Source organism: Chiloscyllium plagiosum, chromosome 9 (assembly GCF_004010195.1).
Source record: "Chiloscyllium plagiosum isolate BGI_BamShark_2017 chromosome 9, ASM401019v2, whole genome shotgun sequence".
NCBI lineage: Eukaryota > Metazoa > Chordata > Chondrichthyes > Orectolobiformes > Hemiscylliidae > Chiloscyllium > Chiloscyllium plagiosum.
In genome coordinates this window covers 101459976-101478783 of record NC_057718.1, presented here as the reverse complement: position 1 = coordinate 101478783, position 18808 = coordinate 101459976, and the positions used below count along the sequence as shown (strand labels likewise).

The 18808-nt window shown below is 44.0% G+C and overlaps 1 protein-coding gene across 4 annotated transcripts in view; it reads right to left on the bottom strand.

Annotated features, from left to right (window-relative positions):
* Positions 1–18808, bottom strand: part of LOC122553102 (ADP-ribose glycohydrolase MACROD1-like) — a 918032-nt gene that overhangs the window by 226033 nt on the left and 673191 nt on the right. For all 4 annotated transcript variants that reach the window (XM_043696642.1, XM_043696643.1, XM_043696644.1 and 1 more), the window contains exon 9: positions 3155–3228. In XM_043696642.1, the coding sequence (XP_043552577.1) occupies positions 3155–3228 (74 nt within the window). The remainder of the gene's footprint in view (positions 1–3154; positions 3229–18808) is intronic.

The window sequence follows — 18808 nt, the reverse complement described above, 5'->3', positions numbered from 1 at the left end:
ATTCTGTTCTATGACCCTGATGTACTTATGTAAGGTATGATTTGACTGGACAGCACACAAAACAATACTTTTCACTGTATCTCAGTACATGTGACAATAATAAATCAAATCGAATCAAAAATCAACTTCACCCATGCAGGCCCACGCTGTGGATCTTTCTGGATATATGAAACCTGGCATCCACGCTACATTATTCACAAATAAAACTGAGTATCACTCCGTCTCACAAGTGCAGGAAACTTGATTTACTAACAGAATGAAATAAGCCGATCTAGTTTAATGTTGCCAAGGCAACTGGGAAACAGCAGCCTATAAAGTTGAAGTCACCATTGTCCCAAATGATCATAAGGCTGCAGTCTCTCATTACAGGGAGGCGACTGGAGGGGAGTTTAACCTGAGAGTCATCATGCCTCAGGTAAGGGCAAAGCCTTCATGGTAACCTGAGCCGGTATGGGAATAAAACTCGGCATTGCAAACTAGCCATCCAGCCAACTGAGCTACATGACCCCTTTATGGCATTCTATACAGCTAAACTCAACAAAGAAAATCCATCATCTCATTCTGCATGGGCAAGGACCTGGTCTCCCATCATTCAGTCCCACATCACCATTGTTTTCCCAAAGCATTGAGATTTCATTGGGATTGTAATTTCCCTCCACTGCATTGAAATTGCATTGTGTAACTGATTGTCTATGGACATGTAAGGGATAAGGAAGAGGCCAGTGTATACATTCTGGTCAATTTTAAAACAGTATATTCCTTCTTCAGTCACTAAACAGGAATCAGTGCAGAGTCTCCAGAGCAGCTAAAGGTGAATCCAAAAAGAAAACTCAACGAAGGGCTCTGTGTAAATCTTCGCAAGTTGCAAATGAAATAAATAGCTGTAATTCAGAGTCTGGCACAATAGCATAAATCATTTAGCTGCAGGCTGGTGATTAAAGCTTACTAGAATTAACAGTCAATCTAAATTAAGCAGAGCCAACTAATTGTTATGAATTTGCATAAATCAAAGTGAATCTGATTTGAAAAGGCATCCTTGCAATTACAGGATTAACTCGGAATTAAATTCATTCTGGAGCTGTCTGAACCAGTGCAAACATCTGATCCTAATTAGATTCAGTTCAAGTGTCCCTTATGGACCTTTGACATGTTTTTCAATGCACAAGTGACATGTTATATAGACTGGTGAAACCATCGTGCAAACAGACAGCATCTCTCTTTGCTAAACTGTTTACACGGGAACAAATCTTTTCTGAAGATCTGTCAACATGTCTTCAGACTGCAACTTATTCCATAGTCACATTGAGGGAAGGTGCATGCAAACACTCTGGGACCTTTATTAGTGCTATAAACTGATAGATAGGATTCTTGATCTTGGGATCTTTCATCAGACACATTACTTAGGTCCATTTGGGTGATCAGCGAGTTACTAAGCAGAAATGGAGTGCCCATTTCGGAGCAAATCACTGCCGATGCTGGAATCAGTACTGAAAACAACAAATGCTGGAGATCACAGCGGGTCAGGCAGCATCGGAGAGAGAGCAAGCTAATGTTTTGACTCTAAATGCCTCTTCATCCGAGCTCACTATCCAAGGGCCTAAACAGTCACTCCAGGCGAAGCAACATTTCACCTGCACCTCCTCTAATCTTGTGTATTGTATTCGCTGCAGCCAATGTGGCCTACTCCACATTACAGAAACCAAACGCAGACCGGGTGACTGCTTTGCAGAACACTTCCAGTCTGTGCGCAAGCACGACCTCGACCTTCCTGTAGCCGGTCATTTTAACACAGTGTCCTGCTCGCATGCCCGCCCTGTCCTGGGTATGCTGCAGTGCTCCACAGTGAATCACAGCACAAACTGGAGGAACAACATCTCATCTTCAGACTGGGCACTCTACAACCTTCTGGACTGAATACGGAGATCAACACCGACAGATTGTGAACCCATTCCCATTCCTTCCCTTTCATTTAGCTTTACTTGCTCCATTCTCTGTCACCGAGTCCTTTCTTCCCTCTCCCCCACTCCACTGGGACTGTCTGTTCTTTCCAGTCTGGCAGTTAGACACACCATTATTCTGCCATTCTCACATTCCCATTAATTTCAACTACCAACATCTTTATTCGCCTCGCACTCCAATCCCAACTCCTCCACTATATCATAAATACTGTCCCCTCCACATTTCACATCAGTTCTAATGAAGAGTCATCTGAGACTCGAAATGTAAGCTTGCTCTCTCTCCATGGATCCTGCCTGACCTGCTGCGATCTCCAGCATTTTTTGTTTGGAGTGTCCATTTCATCAGATGCGAACAATAACTGGTGGAAATCCCACCTCAGCTCAGATGTAAGCATCAACGAAGTAACAGGCCACGCAGCAGACGTCTCGCCAATGTTGCCTCTTCCATCCTTCACCTAACATCCAGCGGCCTGGTCTAAGAAACTGAGAAACGGGGTCAGAAGGGGAGACGATGATCATGTTTCTCCACTGTCTCTCGGTTCAGAACATGACCGTTGCAATCCTTGGCGCATTACCAACATCAGCTGCAAAATACTCACTTGGCTCTTTACTCACGGTGGGTGAAGGGAGCCACTTGCAAACCACTACGGAAATAGTTCTGTTACAGAATGCGCATTCTAAATAAAGAGCTGCAATGCTTGGACACAAGCCTGGGATCACTTTGATCTCAGGGTACAGTTCAACAGAGCAAATGTCAGAAATAATGAGGCTCCTCAATAACCAGGGATGAAAGAAGAATTGCACACAATCACTTGGCTTTAAGTTAAAGACAAAAGAGGCTAAATTCTTATCTACTGCTTTTTTGAGGGTTGGGTAATCCAATAGGGACTGTTATTTGATAACAAAAACGAATATTAGGCCATAGAGTTTAACCTCCTCGCATTACACTTCAATCACTTAACACCCGAGGGCGCCTACCTCTAAGATTGATGACCGAAAGACTCTTCAATGTAACCACTTCAGAATTCATTTGGTAAACTCCCCGCTAGGACTGACCACTAAAGGTCTCAAGCTCAGTAACCACGCTGGGTTCAGCCAATGCAGAACTCAATTCACAAAACAATCGACCCATGATGTAAAGCAGTTTGATAGTTCGCTGGTCAAATTCTCCCGAGGAACATACAAACATTACATACCAAAGCTTGTTTCTCAGTCAGCCATTCTTTCACAGTCGACACCGCGATCTCAGCTGCATCGTCCTGAGGAAAGCCTGCAAGATAAGGAAAGATTTCTGTTTTCATTTCCAAAATAGTTTTATTTTTATTCACTCAGATATCAAATATTTGATACGGTAAAGTGGAAGATATCAATCTTTTGTTTCTCCACAAACAATTGCTCCACAATCCGATTTATAAGTGTGCAAACCCAATCAAGTCACTCCTTATTGGAGTGTGAAAAAGCGTGGCACTGGAAACGCACAGCCGATCATGCAGTGTCCGAGGAGCGGGAGAGCCGACGTTTCAAGCATTAGCTCTTCAATTCCTGACGAAAAGCTTATGCCTGAAACATCAATTTTCCTGCTCCTCAGATGCTGCCTGACCAGCTGTGCTTTTCCAGCGCCACACTCTCGTCTCTGATCTCCAGGATCTGCAGTCCCCACTTTCTCCCTTAATCGAGGGTGAAGAGTGTGAGGAGCTCAAAGAAGGAAAGTATTGGCTGCAGGGTAGGCTTCAGCAGTTGTACAGTTTCAATCAGGAAAGCAGTGTTTTGTCAGCTCGTGAGTATTTTTGCAAACAGTAAAAATAACCCTGAAAAAAACCCGCAATCTTATGGAAAGGCAGAGTAGATGGTCCAGATGGTCTACTCCTGCTCTGATTTCTTATGAATTTCTATAGCACCTTTCACAATCACCAGAAGTCGATAAAATATTTTTCAACTGTTGTAATTGTTGCAATGTAGAAAACACAGTGAACAGCTCCCTCTAAAAGCACTGTGATAATGACAGAATGATCTGTTTGTTAGGATGGTGACAGAAGATAAGCATTGTTGTAGGATTCATGGAGGATTTAATTAGCCCTTCACCTAAATAGCAAGATGAGAATGATTATGTTGAACTGGGAGAGCAGAGTTTGAAGAAGCATCACTGGACTCACAACGTTAACTCTGTTTCTCTCTCCACGGATGCTGCCAGACCTGCTGAGTTTCAGTATTCCGCAGAGACCACTTCCTCCACAACCACCTCGCTAGATCCATGCTGCACCCCGCCCCACTAACCCTTCAGTCCCGGCGCCTTCCCCTGCCACTGCAAGAGGTGTAAAACCTGAGCCCACACCTCCCCCCTCACCTCCATCCAAGGCCCCAAAGGATCCTTCCACATCCAGCAGAGATTTCCCTGCACATCCAAACACCTCATCTACTGTGTCCAATGCTCTCAATGTGGTCTACTCTACATAGGGGAGACAGGACGCCAACTTGCAGAACGTTTCAGAGAACATCTCTGGGACACACGTACTAAACAACCCCACCACCCTGTGACCGAACACTTTAACACCTTCTCCAACTCTGTCAAGGGCATGCAAGACCTGTGCCTCCTCCACCGCCAAATTCTAGCCATCTGACGCCTTGAGGAAGAATTCCTCATCTTCCGCCTTTGGACCCTCCAAATACACGGCGTCAATGTTGATTTCACCATTCCTGGTGAAGAGCTCATGCTTGGAACGTCAACTCTCCTGCTCCTCGAAAACTGCCTGACCTGTGCTTTTCCAGCACCACACCTTTGACTCTGATCTCCAGCATCTGCCGTCCTCACTTTCTCCTAGATCTGCTGAGTTTCTCCAGCAACTTGTTTTCTTGTTTTTGAGCAGTTTGGGATCTCGGTTTAAAGTCTCATCTGACAGACAAACAGGATAGACACTGTCCTTTTTTTTAATTTCAAAACATACGTTATTCATAAAAATATCTTTGTATATCGCGATTTTTAAGAAGATTTATAGTTCAGGTTGATGATAAGTATGTAAGTTAGCTCGCTGAGCTGGAAGGTTTGTTTTCAGACCTTTTGTCACCATGACTAGGTAACATCATCAGTGAGAGTCTCCGGTGAAGCCCTTGTGCTATGTCCCATCTCTCTAATTATAGGTCTTGGTTTCTTAAGGTGGGTGATCTCATTTCCAGGAAACTCTCACTGATGATGTTACCTATTCACGGTGACGAAACGTCTGAAAACAAAGCTTCCAGTTCAGCGAGCAAACTTATATACTTATGTTTGTGTATACTTGGTCACAAATGCAGTTCGGTTTTGTACAATAGCATATCAAGGAACCAAACAAACACTGGAGTTTGACTCTTTCCAACAAAAAAACCAAAAGTGTCTCTTGCACAAGATTATATTTACAAGCATTTGAAGCACAAGGAGGGTCCAATAACTGAACAAATGTCATTTAACTTTAGTGGAATGACCTCAGACAGTGGCCTTTCCCCACTGCACCTTGTGGTACCTCCTCAGTACTGTTACTATGAGGCTCAAGAATCTGTTGATGCTGTTGTTGTGATGTACCTTTGAGTGGGCATGCTTCTGTTTTTGATACACATCGCTAGCTGGCAAATGATCTAATGTACAAAGTTATTGAGTCTGTGTCAGACGTGTGAACAAGTTCTCCACCTGTGTAACACTTCTCAAATCCTCAATAAATTAACATACATGTTCTCGTGTTAACCAATCTATTGTGTGTGGTTAGTGCCTCCATGCTCATCTGCTAAGTCAGAACAAGGAGAAATCCACTGACTTTATAAAGGTGATCCAGTTTTAAAATGTGGACTAACAGTGAAGGACCCCTTTAACATTTCTATGCGATGCGCACAATTCAACACTAACTTTAACTTGTACCGTACCTTCAACATTTAAAAAAACTCAAAGCATTTCAATTAACAATTGCGACTTGTGAAACAAAACTGCTTATATTGAAATTGTTTAAACAAAAAAAAAATCAATTCATTAATGAGATTGAAGCAGGTCAACCTGGTGTTAAAATGAAATTATTATTCTATTGTATAGGAAACCTACAATACCATTCTTCGCTCATTCAAGCCATAGTCTGTGTTTCAGTAGGCAAAGGAAATCAATATGTTCAGATGCAAGGTGCTTAATCTCTGCTTACATATGGAGTAAATCCCTTCATTATAATTTCAGCAGTGCCAACATCTGTGAATCTCAAAGGAGCTAAATGTAGGTGGTAGTGGAGTTCTCAAGCAAACGCCAATGTTGTGGCATGGGACCCATCACAGACTCCTTCCAACTTGTTCCCCGAATTGACCCAGAATATTGGAAACATTCCTTTGAGAACTGCTGAACATTGTTAATCCTGAAACTTCTGTGTACGCTTATTCATTCAGAATATCCAGCCACTGCTGGGTCGACCGCACTAGAGAAAGGACAAGCTTTGAAGATCAGTTTCAGGAATCTGGCAATTTCCTCTGGAACTGAGTGGTTAGTTTGAGCGAAATTGCTGAGTTGTCCATTCCATCACGCTGATTCATAGAAACAATTAACAATCAGTTCCTGACAGAGCATGACATTTAATGTCAATAGTGAACCCGTGTCAATGCAACAGGATTTAATCAATAAAAGGGTGTTTGCTGAAATCTCAAAATGTCCTTGATACGCTATAAGATCTTCCTGCTGACTTTTCCAGTTGCCAATTCCCGTACCTCTATGTACAATGGAGGCTGATTGTATAAACACGTCACACTACAGGACCAGCATCCATTAGTGGGAACATTTGGGCACCTCCTCTGGTGGCAAGGTGTAAGTACGATATCAAGAGTGTGGTGCTGGAAAAACACAGCAGGTCAGGCAGCATCCGAAGAGCAGGAGAATCAACAGTTCGGGCAAAAGCCCTTCATCAGGAAACCCTTTTGCCCGAAATATCGATTCGCCTGCTCCTCGGATGCTGCCTGACCTGCTGTGTTTTTCCAGCACCACACTCTCGAATCTCATCTCCAGCATCTGCACTCCTCACTTTCTCTCAGCCATTCTTTGCCTTGTTCCCTACAATTTGCACATTAAAGCCTGGAAAGGATGTTTGTCATGATGCTATGTAAGTACATGGTTTAATTCAACATATTTTTGTCACTTCTACTGCAAACATTTAAATGATGCACGTTATCAGTAAAAGTTAGACCATCTGAAACTCACCGTATCAAACTAATTTAAACACTACATGTAATTAACTTCTGTGATTACCAGTTTTGTCTCAAATAATTACTTTGTGTGGACAGCTACAATCCCATGGGCTTGTACTTAGATATATCAAAATGTCAGGCCCATGTATCTGGAACCTGAATTAATTTTATGATGTACTTAATTATTTCAAAGTCAGTGTTGAACTGCTCGAATGACTTATTTTTAAATTAAGGAAAGGACTGTCACTTACGGATACCTGAAAATAGCTTGAAAAATTCAATTGCCAATCAAATGGCAAAATCTTTTGGTTCACCGGCCTTACTCTGCAAAATGACTTTCCCCAAAGTTACTGCTAACCCAGAAGAAACATCCATTGAAAAAAACCCAGTAACACTTGGAGATGAATGCACTGGTCACACTACAGCTTCATTCTGATGCATAAAAGGCGACCAGACCAGGACATGTCATTAGCAGTTTTACTGGTCTTATCTTCTGGGAAAATGCCCTTCACCTATGGTTACAAACCACAATACACCAGGTTATAGTCCAACAGGTTTAATTGGAAGCACTGCTGCCTCACAGCGCCAGAGACCCGGGTTCAATTCCCGAGTCAGGCGACTGACTGTGTGGAGTTTGCACATTCTCCCCGTGTCTGCGTGGGTTTCCTCCGGGTGCTCCGGTTTCCTCCCACAGTCCAAAGATGTGCAGGTCAGGTGAATTGGCCATGCTAAATTGCCAGTAGTGTTAAGTAAGGGGTAGATGTAGGGGTATGGGTAGATTGCGCTTCGGCGGGTCGGTGTGGACTTGTTGGGCCGAAGGGCCTGTTTCCACACTGTAAGTAATCTAATCTAATCTAATCACTAGTTTTCGGAGCGCCACTCCTTCATCAGGTGGTTGTGGAGGGCACAATTGTAACACACAGAATTTATAGCAAAAGTTTACAGTGTGATGTAACCGAAATTATACATTGAAAAATACCTTGCTTGTCTGTTAAGGCTCTCATCTTTTTTTAAAAGCAGTTAACCTGAGAATGTAACTTTTAAAAAAACGTTTTGTGATTTACATATGAAAGAAGTGAAACTATCATGGTCATTCTAACAGATGAGAGCCTTAACAAACAATCAAGGTATTTTTCAATGTATGATTTCAGTTACATCACACTGTAAACGTTTGCTATAAATTCTGTGTCTTACAATTGTGCCCTCCACAACCACCTGATGAAGGAGTGACACTCCGAAAGCTAGTGCTTCCAATTAAACCTGTTGGACTATAACCTGGTGTTGTGTGATTTGTAACTTTGTATACCCCAGTCCAACACCAGCATCTCCAATTCACCTATGGTGATTATGTCAGGCTATCGGTGATGCATTAGATTAGATTTGATTTGATTTGTTACAGTCACATGTAGCAAGGTACAGTGAAAAGTGCTGTCTTATGTGCTTTACAGGCAGATGGTGCTATACAAGTGCAGCAGGGTAACAGAACGGGGTGTTCCAGCTGCCGAGAAGGTGCAGAGAGAGATCAACATTAATATTAAAGAGGTCCATTCAAAAGTCTGATAACAACGGGGAAGAAGCTGTTCCTGAATCTCTTCAAACGTGTATGCAAATGTTTGTATCTTCAGCCCAATGGAAGATGGTGGAAGGGAGTATAACTGGGATGGGAGGGATCTTTGATGATGTCAGTTGCTTTCCCAAGGCAGTAGGATGTATAGATGGAGCCAATGGATTGGAGGCTAGTTTGCCTTATGGACTGGGCTGAGTTCACAGCTCTCTGTATGTCTTGCAGTGTTGGGAACAGCAGTTGCCATAGTATTGCTGTGATGCATCCAGATAGGAACCTTTCGATGCCCATAAAAGCAAAGTACCTCAGATGCTGGAAATCTGAAACGATTCCAGATAACACTGGAGAAACTCAGCAGGTTCGGTAGCATCTGTGGAGAGAAAACCAGAGTTAATGTTTTGAGTCCAGTGTGACTTTTCTCTAGTACTCTGAGTGATACTGCACTTGAAATATTAACTCTGCTTCTTTCTTCTCAGGTGCTGCTGAGTTTCTCCAGCATTTTCTGTGTTAGACTCATGTACCACAGTGGATAGAGGGGTACCAGTAGATATGTTGTATTTGGACTTCCTGAAGGCATTCGACAAGGGATCCCACCAAAAGTTTCTTCATGAGATATGAGCCCATGGTGTTGGAGGTAGTATATTGGCGTGGATAGAGAATTGGCTGATGGGCAGGAAACAGCGAGTCAGAGGGAGGGGTTCGTTTCCAATTGGCGACCCATAACCAGTGGGTTCCACAGGGATCAGTGCTGAGACCGCAACTGTCATCAATGCATATTAATGGCTTGGAGGAAGGAAGTGAATGTACTGTAAACAAATTTGCAGACGACACAAAAATAGGTGAAAGGCACGTTATGAGAGGGAGTTGAGAGCGTGGTGCTGGAAAAGCACAGAGAAGGTCAGGCAGCAACCGAGGAGCAGAAAAATCGACATTTCGTGCAGGAGCCCTTCATCAGGAACGAGTGGGACACAAACAGCATACAGGGAAATATTGATAGGTTAAGTGAGTGCGCAAAATGTTGGCAAGTAGAGAATAATGTGGGAAAATGTGAAGTTCTTCATTCTGGAAGGGAGAACAAAGAACATTATTACTTAAATGTAGAAAGACTGCAGACAGCTGCAACACAAAGGGACGGGGGGGGGGGGGAACTTGTACATTAAACACATAAAGTTAGCACATAGGTGCAGCAGGTAATTAGGCAGGCTCATGAAATGTTGGTTCTCATTTCAAGGGGACTGGAGTATAAGAGTGGGGAAGTCTTACTGCAACTGTACAAGGTGCTGGGAGACCATGTCTGGCGTACTGAGAACAGTTTTGGACCTCTTATTTAAGAAAAAGATAATTAATTGGAGGCAGATCAGGGAAGGTACATGAGGATGATCCCTAGTATGAGAGGGATTGTCTTATAAGCAAAGGTTAAACTGGCTGGGATTCTACTCACTGAAGTTTCGAAGAATAAGAGGTGATCTCATTGAGACATATTGGATTCTTAAGGGGCTTGACAGGGTCAATACTGAGAGGACATTTCCCCTCATGGGAGAGGCTAGGACCAGAGGGTACAGACTCAGAATAAAGGGGCACCAATTTCAGACGGAGATGGGGAGGAATTTCTTCTCTCAGAGGGTTGAGAGTCTTTGGAACTCCTTGTCACAGAGAGCTGTGGGGGTAAAGTCCTTGTATATATTTAAGGCTGGGTAGATAGATTCTTGATCAGTCAGGGAATAAAGTGTTAAGGGAAAAGAGCAGGAAAGTGGATGTGAGGAATGTTGAATCAGCCACAATCCTATTAAATGGGGGAACAGGTTTGAGGGGCCGAATTGCCTGCTCCTGTTACTATTCTTATTCAATTGTTTGCATTTTGGTGGCTTGTCTATATGTAGACTTGATTGACTCAATTCAGCATTTCCTCCCCCCGAGTTCCAGCCTGACAATTCACGCTAAAAAGGGACCCCTGAAGTGATGAAGTGAAATGGAGTTAATTCAACCAATTCTCTCTAAACAACAGGTGTACACACTATGAGTTTTCATTGGATCTTCTGCAATATCTGACTTAGACCAGAAGGAAAAGGAGCAGAATTAGGCCATTCAGCCCATCGGATCTACTCCACCATTCAATCATGGGTGACATGTTCCTCAACCCCATCCTCCAGCCTCTTCCCTGTAACCCTTGATTCCCTTACCAATCAAGAACCTATCTATCTTGGTCTTAAAGGCACTCAATGGGAACTATAGACCAGTGAGCCTGATGTCGGTGGTGGGCAAGTTGTTGGAGGGAATCCTGAGGGACAGGATGTACATGTATTTGGAAAGACAAGGACTGATTAGGGATAGTCAACATGGTTTTGAGCTTGGGAAATCATGTCTCACAAACTTGATTGAGTTTTTTGAGGAACTAATAAAGAGGATTGATGAGGGCAGAGCGGTATATGTGATCGATATGGACTTCAGTAAGGCATTCGACAAAGTTCCCCATGGGAGACTGATTAGCAAGGTTAGATCTTATGGAATACAGGGAGAACTAGCCATTTGGATACAGAACTGGCTCAAAGGTAGAAGACAGAGGGTGGTGGTGGAGGGTTGTTTTTCAGACTGGAGGCCTGTGACCAGTGGAGTGCCACAAGGATTGGTGCTGGGTCCTCTACTTTTTGTCATTTACATAAATGATTTGGATGTGAGCATAAGAGGTACAGTTAGAAGTTTGCAGATGACACCAAAATTGGAGGTGAAGTAGACAGCGAAGAGGGTTACCTCAGATTACAAAGGGATGTTGATCAGATGGGCCAATGGGCTGAGATGGAGTTTAATTCAGATAAATGCGATGTGCTGCATTTTGGGAAAGCAAATCTTAGTAGGACTTATACACTTAATGGTAAGGTCCGAGGGAGTGTTGCTGAACAAAGAGACCTTGGAGTGCAGGCACATAGCTCCTTGAAAGTGGAATCGCAGGTAGATAGGATAGTGAGGAAGGCGTCTGGTATGCTTGGAGGATTTGAGCTATAGGGAGAGGCTGAACAGGCTGGGGCTGTTTTCCCTGGAGCGTCGGAGGCTGAGAGGTGACCTTATAGAGGTTTACAAAATTATGAGGGACATGGATAGGGTAAATAGGCAAAGTCTTTTCCCTGGGGCCGCGGGGTCAAGAACTAGAGGGCATAGGTTTAGGGTGAGAGGGGAAAGATATAAGAGAGACCTAAGGGGCAACTTTTTCACACAGAGGGTGGTACGTGTATGGAATGAGCTGCCAGAGGAAGTGGTGGAGCTGGTACAATTACAATGTTTAAGAATCATTTGGATGGGTATATGAATAGGAACAGTTTGGAGGGATATGGGCCGGGTGCTGGCAGGTGGGACTAGATTGGGTTGGGATATCTGGTCGGCGTGGACAGTTTGGACCAACAGGTTTGTTTCCATGCTGTACATCTCTATGACTTGGCCTCTGCAACCCTCTGCACAGATTCAGGGCTTAGAGGGAATTGGGCCAATTACTGGCAAATGGGCCTGGATTCATTGAGGATATCTGGTTGGCATGGATGAGTTGAACTGAAGGGGTCTGGTTCTGTGCTGTACATCGCTATGGTTTTATTACTGGCTGAAGAAATCCCTTCTCATTTCAGTTCTGAAGTGTCATCCTTTTATTCTGAGGCTGTGCCTTCAGATCCTAGTCTCTCCTACTACTGGAAACATCTTCTCCACGTCCACCCTCTCCAGGCCTCTCAGTATTCTGTATAAGTTTCAATCAGATGTTCCCTCATCCTTCCTATCCGCCAACTGAATCTGCATGTTAACCTGGATAATCTCGAAGTGGGACTCCCAAGTCTCTTTGTGCTTCAGATTTCCGAAGCCTTTCCCCGCTTAGAAAATAGTCTACACTCCTTTTCCTACCAAAGTGCATAATCCATGATTTTCCCTTATTGTTTTCCATCTATCACTTGTCTTCAACTTTTCTGTAATGCACTTATCGATAATTTTGAATAAAATACATGATTGCAAATATAAATAAAAGTCTCTGGACTGTGACTGTCCACCGATATACTCTTCCTTGATGAGAGAAAACAAAGTTAACATTGTGCATTTCCACAGATGCTGCCAGACCTGCTGAATTTCTCCAGCAACTTCTGTTTTATTCCAGGCTTCCACAATTCTTTGTTTTACTTTGCTGACCCTGAGAATGTTGGCTCCTTTTCACAAATAAGGTGCTCCATCCCCTTATGTACTGTCATTCACATTTCAGATCCTCGTTCAAGTGTCAAGATGAGAGTGGGGCTGGAAAAGCACAGCAGGTCAGGCAGCATCCGAGGAGCAGGAAAATCGACGTTTCGGGCAGGACCCCTCCATCAGGAATGATGAAGGCTTTGTGTCCGAAACGTCGATTTTCCTGCTCCTCAGATGCTGCCTGACCTGCTGTGCTTTTCCAGCCCCACTCTCATCTTGACTCTAATCTCCAGCATCTGCAGTCCTCACTTTTGCCTTGTTCAAATGTGATTGCTTCAACAGATCTTTGCACAGAATAACACAAACTACTCATTGTTCTGAAGAAGAGTCGGACTGGACTCGAAATGTCAACTCTGTCTGTCTGTCTCTGTCTCTGTCTCTCTCTCTCTCTCTCACACACTTTCTTCAGAGTTAAAAATGGCACAACATCAGGTTATAGTCCAACAGGTTTATTTGGAAGCACTAGCTTTCAGAGCGCCGCTCCTTCATCAGGTAACAGGTTGTTGACGAAGGAGCAGTGCTCCGAAAGCTCGTACTTCCAAATAAATCTGTTGGACTGTAACCTGATGTTGTGTGATTTTTAACTTGGTCCACACCAGTCCAACACTGGCATCTCCTCAGCGAGACTCTCTACAGGTGCTGCCAGACCTGCTCAGTTCTTCCAGCATTCACTGTGCATGCTTCCAATTTCCAGAGTCCACAGTATTTTGTTTTTATACATAATCTTTATCAGTCCTTTGTGTCTCATGTGTACTGAGTTTCTGCATTCCCAGCACAGATTTAGCCTGTTGTCTTGGATTGCAATGCAAGGTCAAAGACAGTGAGACAAGGCATTCTGACCTCATCACACTTCAATTTAGCATCCAAGAAAACAGAGCTTTGTAATCATGACAAATTTAGCTTGCTTTGTTTATTTTTCAGACACGGCGACACTCTGTCCTTTGTGAAAATCTCGACAGAAGTCTTGCACAGTAATGGGATTAAAAATCTCGATCACAGAATCTGTTCTGGCAGCCCCAACCCTATTCCCCTGCAATTCAACATAAATTGATGCTAAATTGGCAATCTCATTGAGGGAGATCAGAGAGACTGCTGATTCTGGAAATGAGAACATTCGGAAGGCTGCAGTAACAGCAGCTCACTCAAGCTTGAGGTTCAAAGCAGATTGGTTTTAATTTTCTAACAAGCACTTCAATGTATTTCGTGACGCTAACCAACACTCCTGCGTACGCCTGTTTTTTTTATGTGTTCTTATATCCTGAGATCTGCTTTCCCAAAACATAAGACAATTATATGTTTCGGTCACTAATTTCTCTCTTCCCCCTGTCCAGGTATCCTACATACGAAATACAGTCAAGATAAAGGACAGGCAAAATAGCCCGAGGTTTCTGAGAACGTCTCTCTTCAGCCAACTTCTCCCTTGTTTTTATTATGGGGTGTCAGATGTCACTGGCAGGGCCAGCATTTGATGCCCATCCCTAACTGCCCCTTGAAGTGAATGGCCCGCTAGCCCATTACGGAGTGAAAACCTTAAAATAAAAACCGAGGATGCTGTAAACTAGGAACCAAAACAGAAATTGCTGGAAAATCTCCACAGATTTTGCCAGATACTGCTGAGCTTTTCTCGCAATTTCTGCTTTTGAATCCATTTCAGAGGGCAGTTCAGAGACAACCATGGATTGCAGTGGATCTGGAGTCTTGTGTAGGCCAGACCAGATAAGGATGGCAGATAAGGAAGGCAAGAGTGAACCAAATGGGTTGTTACACCAATTGATGCAAGCTCCATTGTCACCGAGATTAGTTTCGAACTGACCTACCACAATGCGACAGGGAATGGAGCCTACATTTAGTGCCAGCCTGCAGTCAGGATCCTAGCTCTTGTCCTATCCATGACACTGCAAGTTCCATCACACTGTGCCTCCAAGCTGCTCCTCAGTTATCTTTCACAACACCACTGAATCAGTGCAGAGCTCTGTATTAGCAATCCAGCACCTTCGCTGCAAGGGGATCTAATAATCTGGAAATAAGAGTCTAATTATGACCATAAACCTATTGCCGATTGTACTGAAAAACCTATCTGGTTCACTAATGCCCTTGAGAAGAGGAATCTGCCATCCTTACCTGGTCTGGCCTACATGTGACCCCAGACCCACAGCAATGTGGTTGACTCTTAACTGCCCTCTGGGCAATTACGGATGAGGCAATAAATACTGGTCTGGCTAGAGAAACCCTCATGAAAGAAAAAGATCCAAACAGGAGATCTTGACATGAGCAAATACCTTGCATTCTAATAAATTCACCCAAAATAAAATTTGTCTGGCTGCTGAGAAACACAACTCCTCTAAGTGGAAAGCCTTTTGTTCAAAGTTGTAAGGAATTATCAAAAATAAACATTTTCCTGGAAACAACCCTCCGTTTTAATCACTGACAATCCTGGATAAAGACAAGAAAGTGTCTGTCAAACTCATAATGCAATCCCCACTATAGCTCTCATATATGATTTTTAACAAGTTTCATTGCAAACTCATGAATCAATTCTGCCCGGATTAACTTTTCATCAGAATATCCACTTTCAATCTTTATCTCTGGAGGCGCACTCGAAAGCTGCGTCTGACAATTACACGTTTCAGCACAGCCTCTCTGCAAAATGTGATGGGCAGCAGCGTAGCTACTTCAACACTGAGTCCATCAGCCGAAGACTGACTCTCCTGTCCTTCATTTGTGCACACTGCAATCTCAGAGAACGTGCGAGAATCAAATCGCTCGAGAGAAAAGTCACTGCTGGTGCCTCCCTGTCAACTGATTTTGTGAGCAGCTCGGACAATTTTTGACAAAAAGCTCAATTTCACTGAAGATAAAAAAGAAAGGCCCCAGTGAGGTAATGAGAGGAGTGCAGGTCCAGTTTGCTGCAGTGTGTGCCTGCTCAGAATACTGAAGAGGACAAAAAGCACTGAACAGTGTCGATGATTCTCGAGCAAAGCTGAGGGTCAGAGACAAGGCAGTGAAACAGGACTGAAACCTTTCAATACAACACAGCTCGCAGCATAGCATAACAGTCCCACAGCATTAATTCAGAGATATTTTCGGTCGCATACCAATAATATAAACATTGCATTCTGAATGAGCTTCCCAATGCACAGAGATTTTACATTCACTGCACAGTTAGGTTATATTGAGTTTGCGTTCTCGTTTCTATGCTCATTAAGATGAGTGATGCCAAGCCTGAGAATGGAACACTTTCCACTTTTGCAATTACTGGCAGTGTCAATACAGTTCAAGGTCAACTCACCTACCACCTACCCACCCTGCAATCTCTCCCAGACTACTAGAGGTCTGGTGGATTGCCTCATCGACTTGCCCCACCCCATCAGCATAAGTTCCACCATCTTCTCTCCGGTATGTCTCAGGTACAGCACCCATCTCCTAGCAGGCCACATACTCCACCTCTCTCACTCCTGCCTGCAACATCTAGCCTCACTCCACTCCCTGAAAGCTCTAACCCTGCATGCTCACTGCGCTGCCTACTCACTTGAAGCACTGATAGCTACGCTGCCCACTTTCACCTGCCATAACACCTCCTTCTCATTCCAGGAGTAAAATAGCCCACAGCAGGGTGGAAAGACTCTTTCTATGAGAAAGTGAGGACTGCAGATGCTGGAGTCAGAGTTGAGAGTGTATTGCTGGAAAAGCACAGCATATCAGGCAGTATCCGAGGAGCAGGAGAATCGATGTTTCAGGCGTAAGGTCTTCATCAGGAATGTACCAGTAGCTCCTGACCCTCCTGCCCCTCGGATGCTGACTGACCTGCTGTGCTTTACCAACACCACACTTTTCGACTCAAGACTCATTCTGTCAAGCCAAGACTCAAGGTTTCTTCCCACACCGGCTGAGGACACCACAAAGCTCCCACAATCGTGACCCCACTGCTTTGTCTGAAGTGTGGTGACCCTTAGGTCAAACTCCTCATGTGCTGCTCCTAATGAGAGAGCAGCCTTAGGCTCCTCTGGGACAATGGCAGCTTGGCTTTTTATGAAACAAGGGAAAGTGGAGAATCATTTGGAGGATAAATTGGAATCCACATTATCGGAGGGATGTGATCGCACTGGAGAGGGTGCAGAGGGGATTTACCAGGACATTGCCTGGGAGTTGAGCGCTTCGGTAATGAAGAGAGATTGGACCGACTGGGGTCGTTTTCCTTGCAGCAGTGGAGACTGTGGTTTAAATGTTCAAAACTACGAGGGACATAGACAGAGGAGAAAGGAAGAAATTTCTCCCTTTGGTGGAGGGATCAGTGACCAGGGTCGGAGGGGGGGGAGACGGGGGAGGGGGGGGGGAATAGATTTAAGGTAAGGGACAGGAGGTTTAAGGGAGACGGGAGGAAGTTCTCTTTCACCCAGAGGGTGGGGGGAGTCTGGAACTCACTGCCTGTAAGAATGGGAAAGGCAGGAACCCTCCAGGTTTAAAGCTGCTGACTGTCTGTCTCAGTCAACTCCAGTGCATTTGCAGGAATGATGGAGATAGTGACGTTGGATAATTAAGAAGCATTTAGATGCACACTTACAATGCCAAGAAAACAAAGCTGTGAGCCAAGTGCTGAGAAATGAGCTGAGAACAGCTGTCTTGTTTCTGACCAATGCAGACTTGATAGACTGTCCCCTCTTTGACTATGACTGTATCGGAATTCACCATGAGACTCTCTGAATAAGATGTTTCGGCAGGTACAGGGGAATTGACCCACATCTTGTATACTTTATTGTGCACTTTATAGCAAAGGGCGGGAGGGAATCTTTTTGAATAACATTGAGGAGTGAGGAGATGGGATGAAATCTCCCCCTTGGCCAGTGCAGGGTGGATGAGATCACCTGCAGTGTTCTGCCCCCGGTAAGATCAGCTAACTGTGTTCTCAAATTAAACCTGGCGCATTACAGCTCTCTACGGTTCAGCAAACCGCTACATTGTATATGCTGAACAATCAGGAGGGGAAATCCACAACCAGGAACTATCCTCTCCTGAATGATCATGGTTCTTCTAAAGTACATAGATGGGCCCTTGAAATACTCTTCAAGGCTACGGGCCAAGTGGGTTTTGTGTCGATAGGTGCAGACTCAATGGGCCGAAAGGCCTCTTCTGTGCTATATGACTCCATAACTCTGTAAATGAGGTTTTGGAGAATGAACCAAATCCATTTTTACTGAAGAAGTGATGTATAAATTATGCAGAGATGTCACAAATTGCTTCCTTAATCACCTGAAGGTGAACAAATTAACCTTCTAACCAAAATGACAAAAATTGATTTTACATTCTTTTGGTGGGGGGGAAGGGGGGGGGGTCGGGGGAAATGAAAGCCTGTCATCAGACTAATGAAGATAACTCATTGGTAATCTAGGCTATGTAGGACTTAAGTTTAACAGAATAAGTCCAACCCAACAAACTTCTAAACTTAGAGTTATAGAGTCATAGAGATGTACAGCACAGAAACAGACCCTTCGGTCCAACCGTCCATGCCGACCAGATGCCAGCACCCGGCCCATATCCCTCCAAACCCTTCCCATTCATATACCCATCCAGATGCCTTTTATATGCCACAATTGTACCAGCCTCCACCACTTCCTCTGGCAGCTTAGGTCTCTTTTATATCTTTCCCCTCTCACCCTCAACCTATGCCCTCTAGTTCTGGACTCCCCCACCCCAGGGAAAAGACCTAGTCTATTTACCCTATCCATTCCCTTCATGATTTTATAAACCTCTATAAGGTCACCCCTCAGCCTCCAACGCTCCAGGAAAAACAGCCCTAGCCTATTCAGCCTCTCCCTATAACTCTCAAATCCTCAAACCCTGGCAACATCTTTGTAAATCTTTTTCTTTAAAGTTTTTCAAATGTAATCTGTTCTTAAGAAGA